This window comes from Amblyomma mixtum, chromosome 3, assembly GCF_055824585.1.
Source record: "Amblyomma mixtum isolate Tamu chromosome 3, ASM5582458v1, whole genome shotgun sequence".
NCBI classification, from domain to species: Eukaryota; Metazoa; Arthropoda; class Arachnida; order Ixodida; family Ixodidae; genus Amblyomma; species Amblyomma mixtum.
This window is the reverse complement of record NC_143014.1, coordinates 388,540,293-388,548,599: the sequence shown is the minus strand read 5'-3', so window position 1 is coordinate 388,548,599 and position 8,307 is coordinate 388,540,293. Positions and strand designations below refer to the sequence as shown.

General features: G+C 51.2%; 1 protein-coding gene across 1 annotated transcript; it reads left to right on the top strand.

Annotated features, from left to right (window-relative positions):
- Positions 1-4,740: 4,740 nt before the first annotated feature.
- LOC149357129 (kelch domain-containing protein 3-like) lies at positions 4,741-6,597 on the top strand. The gene is made up of 2 exons (XM_089576514.1): positions 4,741-4,908; positions 6,070-6,597. Exons 1-2 carry the CDS (start codon positions 4,741-4,743, stop codon positions 6,595-6,597), a joined length of 696 nt encoding a protein of 231 aa, XP_089432640.1.
- Positions 6,598-8,307: the final 1,710 nt, after the last annotated feature.

The following is an 8,307-nucleotide window of genomic DNA, read 5'->3' as shown; positions in this document are numbered from 1 at the left end:
TGGACCAAGTTCCATGCCATCTGGCAACTGTCGAACGAGTAGACCCTGTCGTTGATGCGTAGAAAGAGAAGTTTATTTTTTTCTAATGTCAACAAAAAATACAAAGCAAAACTGCTGAACTCAATGCTCTGATTAGTCAAGCACATGCGCAGTGACGCAGCACTGAGCACGTCAGTAAGGCAGTAAGAAAGCCGACACTCGACCGCCGCGCAGGACGATGAAATATGTCGACCATTTGCGCAAGAACTCAGCCTCACTCATTGACAGTGCGTCCACGCATGCTTGCTCAAAGAGGCGCGTGCGGAGGCGCTGCAACATTGGAAACATTGCTCTTTGCGGACGCCCATTTAAGGAAGCCGCTCCACGCTGCCGCCACAAAACGAACATGCCGACACACAACAGCATATTTGTAAACAGTTCGCGTGAACTAGTGCACCCTTCGAGGCGGGTTAAAAACATCCGTGACACTAGTACCCAAAAGGTGCGCGCCACTACACAGTCGAACATAGCGTGCCGCAACGTTTCTAAAAGACCGCATTGCGGGCATCGGGCGGAGGGCGCCACGCCCCACGCCGCAAGGCGGTCTCTTGTGGGCAGGACCCGCCAGCCTCGCAGCCAGCCGAAGTCCCTGACATCTGCAGGAAGCGCAGCTGAGGTCAGTTGGCGCCAGCGTGCCCGTCTCGTTTTCTGGAGTTGTTCACGGGTCAGCTCAACGACCGTTAGTGCTTCACACATCCTGGAGGGCGGGGTTTCATCAACATCCAGATCGGGCACGCTGGCAGTCAACGACGCCAGTGTGCGACGCACGTTAACGAAAAATGCCGGCGGCTGCTCGGCTGTAGGGCCAACCACGTGTTGTGTAACAAACACGTTACGCGCTGTACGCAGAAAGTATGTGAGGAGTGTTCTCCCGGGATAGTCTGGGTTGTGTACAAGATCTCGTACTCCTCGCAAGGCGAGCATATTGCACATGGTGCGGATACAAGGTATACCAAACCCACCCATGTACGATGGAAGGCGCATGAACATTCGTGACACAAGTTCGGTTTTGCCCACCCAAACGAAAGAGCCACAGGCCGAGGTTAGCCTGGAGCAAACGTGCGCGGTGGGTTTGCGACGCGGGCGACAAAAAAACATGCGGCTAGGATTGTAGACTTAACTATATAGCAGCGCTCTGCCATTGAAAGGCGGAAAGTTGACGCCACCGAGAGACGTTTCTCAGCCTTCGTGCGGAGGTTAGTCCAGGTTTCGCGGGCTACTTCTCCGCTGGCGAGGAATACTACTCCCAGGACTTTCACTCCCTGCACCCACTCCACCTCGCCCGCAAGGTTGGGTGTGAAGGTGCCAAACCTTAGTGCCTTGCTTTTTCTCCTGTTCAATAGGGCCCCCGATATCTCGCTGTACTCGAGAAACAGCCGCGAAAAAGCGGCGTAGCTATCTACGTCCTTGAGGAAAAGCGACACGTCGTCGGCGTAGGCTGAAACCTTGATTTGACCCTGGCCAGGCAGAGGGAAGCCGCGTAAGTATGGGCTGTTGTTAATGCGCCGGATGAGTGGATACAGGCATAACATGAAGAACGTTGGGGAGAGAGGGCATCCTTGCCTTATGCCCCGGGTGACTGAGAAGGGAGCGCTCTGGTGGCCGTTTACGGAAAGACGAGCATTCAGGTCTGCGTAAAGTATGCGCAGCCTGCTAACAATTTGCGGAGGGAATCCGAAGGCTTCGAGGACTCCGAACAAATACGAGTGTTCCACCCGATCGAATGCTTTCGCCTGATCAAGCGAAACAAAGCACCCGCTGAAGCCCGTCCTGCTGGCAAATGTGAACAGGTCTATTGTGAGTGTCTGTGCATCAAACACAGAGCGGTCGTTGATGCGTACAGCCCTGTCGGTGACATGCTCTGGAACGCCGTTTAGCCGCACCGTCCACATCCTGCAGAGACACCTGCTTCTGTAAGAAACAAGGCCCGGTCATTCCAGCGATGGCGGTGCCCTTATGCGGCTTTGTTCTGAAGCAGCGATATGGTGATCGGTATTCGTGGCGCGTGCAGACTTGGTGCGTCGACGGGTGACTATTTCCGTTCGATTTTTGAATATGTTTGTCATTTGATGACACTCACACGAATGAATGTTCCAAAAAGGACATGTACTCTTGCAGTTACCAAGATTAAAAGCGCTAAAAGCCGTTATAAAGTTAGCATAAGTGGTCAGGAGGGCTCTTCTGCCATTACGGGTTTGTTTCAGAGCGAATTGCTTTTTTTACGCCACATGATAAGTAATTAACGCTTTACAATCCAGAATTTTGTTTACCATGTCATGCCAGTCGCCAGTCATGCCAGTCGCATTGATTGGGATTGAACATATGACGGCCTTAAAAAGACGTGAAATATATATTGCTTAATGCTTAAATCCTGCGGTACTTTTTTCTTTCGTTTCGCGCATGTTTTGTTACCGCCTTATCGTCTAGCAGGTGCTTGGTATAGGTGTCATGCAGCTCTGGTCTATTCATATCGCGAGCAACAACCACTTTGTTCAACCTTGCCGCGATGGTGGAAATGTGGTGTGTATCGTTGGTATTTCGCCTTTTCATTTCCTGTTCTGGTAATAAATGCCTAAGGGGGCTGAATACCTGCAGCTGTTTCTGGTGAGATATAAGCTTGTGATTCGGTCACTGTGCCTTGTATATACACCTCTAAATACGTGGTTTTGAGGAAAGGAAGTGGCGCCGTATCTGTCTCACATATATCGGTGGAAGCCTCAACCGCATTGTGAGGGAAAGGAGGAAGGTGGCAGTGAAAGGCGAAATAGAGAACGAGGGGCCGTAGTGGAGGGCTCCGGAGTATATTCGACCACCCGGGGATCCTTAACGTGCATTTACATCGCACAGCACACGGGCTAATTTTGTGTGTTCCCTTCATCGAAGCGCAGGCCGCCGCGGCTGGGTTCGAACCCGGTTACTCCTGCTGAATAGCCGAGCACGCTAACCTCTGAGCCCCCGCGGCAGGTATCTACCGGTTGTGGGAAACGTGTTACGAGCGGACCGCCGCGGGTGGAAGTTGTTGAAGAGGCGATTTGCAACGCACAGCGCGAAAGTGTGTCGCAGTTACGTGATCGGTTGCGGCGATAGCATCGCGCCCTCGTGCAGTGGCCAGCGAAGCTGACCCGTTTGCTCCGCCGCAGGTTTGAAGCGCCCTCGTGGCAATATTAATCTATTGAAATCAAGCGCAGTAACGGTGTCCGATAAATTACGTTGGTTATACGCTTCCCGTACTGTGTGAATTGGCAGTGGTATAGACGCTTTATTTGCAAACACCGCTCGCCTCTCTGTTTTGAACTACCGGGCATAATGTCTTTAGTTTTTGAGCAGCAGAAAGAACGGCGTTAACACTGTATCTGACTGCCTTCTATCGACTTGATAGCGCTGTTTTAGCGCAATAGCGTCAAAGGTCCCGGAAACCTCGTCGGCGTTGTGAGCGAGAGAGCACGGGCATGGCTCTGGCAGGTGGATCCCAGAGAGCGACCTAGGAGGCGGATGGGCCGCCTAGGTCACGTGTCTTTGTTGCGTCATCAAAACCTACCCACCGGATAGTGAGCAAACTGCACACTGTGGCAGTTAAATAAATGATTGGAAACTCGGGAAGAGCAACCTGGGTCCCACAAGGCCCATCGCTTAACCACTGCACCAGTGCGACAGGAGGGGCATGAGGACTCCCAAGGATCTGTGAGTGTAAAACAGTGAATGGCCTGCAAATACGGGAATTAACCCATCATGCTATCACGTCGTACTCTTAAGGCGGAGTTTAAGTGTTCCCTCCAATGTTATTTTTTTACGCGACAGCATTAAATGTCCCGTTCGTCCAGCAACTTAGCGTCAGCATTGTTGGCACTGGAAAATGCTGATTGGTCGAGAGGGTGGTGGAGTAGGAAAGCAATTTTGCTGATATTAAAAAGAAAATGTAGTCAGTCGAAATGGAAACCGCCGCTGAGGAACGTGCATTAAGTGGGATGTATAGAGGCCTTGTACGAGTACCAGCTACCCCACATGTCAGGGACCTTGTCGTGTAGCGCGTTTGATCTCGCCTTTCCTAGCGCGTTGATCTCCTTTTCCAACGGCCGCATTTTCGCAGACTTTGGCCTCCTCCTGATGTCAAGCGTCCCAAGCCCGAGCCTGCCTCCTGGGTGCGTTCATGGCTGTCTAATGGTGACGTTCCCATTGTTTTGTGACCCTACCTGCCCGTCTATGTAGGTCTCCGCAGACTGGATCCGCGCCTGTGTTCGCAATCTTACGAGCACGGCAAATCTTGTGTGCGCGCAGGGCCTACAGTCCCGTGGCTTCTGAAGCAATCACAGAAGGCGTTTGCAGTCAAGAGGCTAAATATTCCTAGCGCTTCACGATATCACATCGAACGATGCACTAGTCTGTAGCGAAGAAATATGTGTCTCGGTGTCACACACGGCTGCGCCACCTAGTGCGTAGTGCCCTTCCTGCCCTCCTCGTGTCCTTCTTTCCCTGCGCAACCCTCCTTACACGCTTTCCCTCTCTCTTCTTCGCTAAGCCCAGGAACAGTTGCTATATTGTCATAACAGGAGGGGATGAGCCAGAAGCTACCACACTACAACGAAGAGAAGCAAGAAAAAAAAAACGCCTACCAAATCTGTTCCTTCCCAGTGCTTGCCCGATTGCAGGAAGGAAAAATTAACGCCCGGTTTCATCTCTGAGAAGACTGGTCATCACTGCACGATGTGGACTGTGCGGCTGAACGGCGTTCCAGACCTCGTCAACAACATGGCTGTCACCATCAAAGGGAAGGTCTACTCGTTCGACACGTTCTACAACTATCACGATGAAAGCGATGGAAGGTTATTGCAGCCGCTTAGGCGCAAACACCTTCCACCCCGTAACGTGAAGGTGGGGTGTGCTGCTGACCGAGTTGCACTCCCAAGGCGAGCCCATTAGCTGCATCGACCACGGCATTGCCGCCTACGGGCAGTGCGTCTACATGTGGGGGAGTTCCTCGGACATAAGGTCGCGAATTGGCGGCACATACCGGTTCGATACCTTCGCTATGACAGGGAGCCGCAAGGAGATGTTCGGCCAAGTGCCGACAATGAGCATCTTCTTTTCTGTTTGCATGCTGGGTCAATTGATGTACCGTCTTTGTCAAAAGTAACCAGTCTGCATGGTTTGCTTCAAGCTTGTATAGTGGGGCCCTTGTGGCTTTCCTGAAGATCAAAGGGTATTGGAGGGTAAGAAGACCCCCAATCTTTACCTTTAACGACCATTTCAGCTTGAAGGAAGAGGGCTCCACTGTACGAGCTAAAAGCAAACCATGCAGCCTGGTTACTTTTGACAAAGGCTGTACATCTTAGATAACTTGGACACGGAATACTCGTACCGTGTATATTTTCTCGACCTGGAGAGCCTGGCGTGGCATCGCGTTCCGACCAGTAGAGAGGCCCCAGCTAGCCGCTGCTTCCACACGGTGTCAGCAGTCGACATCCACCGTCTTTTCCCGACCCCTGCAAAGGGGCTGAGTAAGACGGAGGAGCGAACTTTAAGGCGCCTGCAGACAGGTACTCTACTCTGTCCGGCAATCTTAAAGCATTACGATCCAAACACGGATGGGCGATGCCCGCACTGTGGGGAGACCTGTGATATTGTTACGTGACGGCAAGCGATGAAGAAAGGACTGCATGACCGATGGCGATGATATGATTTAATGTCTACGAGCCTAGCACGAGCGCTCCTGCCCATGCCACTGCCCGCTTCGTCGTCTTCTAGTCCGTCACAATATCTTCCACATGGTGTGGGCATGTACTCAAAATCCCCACCTTCTCCCTCCCCCTACCCCTTCCAGAGAGGCATGGGAGACTGCCCTCCTCAACTGCTCCTCGCTTGAGTCTCAAAGGGCTCTGGTGAAACGGGCGATAGACGGGGCATTGTCATGCGGTGTCCCGGACTAGGGACGCCGACCATGTAGCGGGGCCACTCTGTGGCTCCCAAACTCTATTTCAACAATTAAAAGTTTTCACCACCACCAGTCGGAACCCGCATGTTTGGGGTGGTCAGGCGTTCGACATAGAGGTAAACGACCGGTACGATGATTACTTGTATTATCTGCAAACCACCAGCTCGATGTGGGTGCACCGAAGTGTGGAAGGTGTGCGCCGCAATGGTCGCAGACATCACTGTGCCTGCGTGCATGACGAAGACCTGTACATCTCTGGTGGCTGCAACGGACAGGTGGGCGCCTACTTTGGAGACATGCACAAGTATGACATCGAGAACTTGTGTTGGGTTGAAGTGACACCACGAGGGTTACGCCCATCTGCTAGGCGCTCGGCCGGCTGGAGCGTGATGGGAGAGAGGGTGTTAATTTTCGTTGGCTTCGGATCTGCACCACACCATGCAAACAGAGAGCGTGGAGACAATGCTTCTGAAGAGGGAAAGGTGGTGACGGACCTGCACGTGTTGCACTTAGCACCGACACTGCGGAGCTTTTGTCTCCTTTCTGTCATCGATGCAGGTCTTGATGTAGGTGGATTACCGGCAGCTATTGGAAACCGGATCTACGCTATCTCTTCTGGCTCATCATGACAGCGCACTCGTGATGCGCCTCATACGAACGGCGCGCCTTCTGCAGAGCCACAGACGGTGGTGAGGCGACGACGTTAGTGATTTCAGGGCATGTACTTAGGTAGGTAATAATTCTTTTTTTCTGAGAAACACCTTAAAAACCGATCTTCCGCGGCGGGCAGCCATTGGCCCCCTATCGCCTATGAGCGCCCTGCTCTGCGATTTGCGTTCCACCCTCGGCAGCCAGCGGAACCGGGGCCAGCAGGATTTGACTGAACCACGCTCAATCGTTCGTCATGCGTCAGATGGCGCTGTCGGCGCTCGCGGAATAGAGTCACTGGAACTCTATTGCAGAAGGGCGAAGGAACTTTTTCACCCGCTGTCATGTCGTGGCTGACTAGCTACGGCCATGGCACTAACAAAATAAACAAAATAAATATAAATCTTGCAAAATCAAGGAAAACTTTCTTTCCCGTTTTTTTTTTCCATTTCTCAGAAGGAAAAAACGCTCGAAAATTTCCTACAGTAGTTACGGGCACAGTTCCACATCATTGCGCACTGCGAAAATTGTTCCAAATGAGCTGTTTGCAAGTCTGCCCAGCAGCTGCAGTTGTCCACATGGTGGCAAGGTCGCTGCAAGAATTAAACCCTGACGTCGGTCCCGTTTCCGCAACTCCTAATTGCGTTATCTTCTGTTTCGACGACAGCGCAGGTTTTTCTTGAATACGAACTCCTTAAAGCTGTCGTTTAAGGAGCTCAACTCGCGCTTTTTACGCTCCCGCGTTAAAACTGAACTTTTTCACACCAATTACAATAGAAGTTCTTTGCTACTCTGCTGCTGTGGTTTAAATCTCCCATTGTTTTTGGAGAGTTCCTCCATTTTGGTCAGGCGGCACTTCCTTTCTTCCGTTCCGGGTGACTTGCTAAATCCTCGCCCTATGGCGCTTAGGGGCGCCTTTTTGGGAGCATTTTTTTTCGGCTCCAAGTTTGCGCGTCCTCTTGCCTTTCTTCTGACTCGCGCACGTGTTGAAAATGTCGAAGACGACGATATGCAAAGCACAGCGCGGAATATCCGGGTGAAAGGCTGCGACGTGGGCCGCATGGCCTTAAAGGAGTACAGACACCTAACTTTTAGGTGCATGTTTTCTTGTTTGTAATTATGCATAAGGTATTATTATACATGGATTAAAACGTGGTATTCTCCTACGACCAATAAATAATTTATAATCGAATTCCTTACTAGTGCTGTTTCGATTTCAACAGCCGAACGATTGATTGTGACGTCAAGAAGTGGTTTTAGATCACGTGAGGCATGAAAAAACTGCAATATCATCGCTGATTCTACATTCACTGTCATTCTGTCTCTTGAGGAAGGCTGGCTTTAGCACTCTAAGGAATTAAAGCAATGAAGCAGTGATTATATCGACGTTTATCCTTGCCTTGCATGACATGAAACTACTGCTCGACCTCAAAGCCACCGTTCGGCTGCTAAACCGTAACAGCGCGACTGGAAAAATTGGTTATAAATTATTTAGCGGTGGTAGACGAATATACCATGTGCTGATTCGTGCATAGTAACGTCTTCCGTGTCGCTGTAGAGAAGAAAACATTCCATCAAGATTGGGTGTCTATACTCCTTTAACCGGTGGAAAATGAGGCTGATATGTTCTAGCTCCGCATATTCGAAGCCCGCTGTAGACTCTAAGCATGGTGAGTTTTCCAAAGCCACTT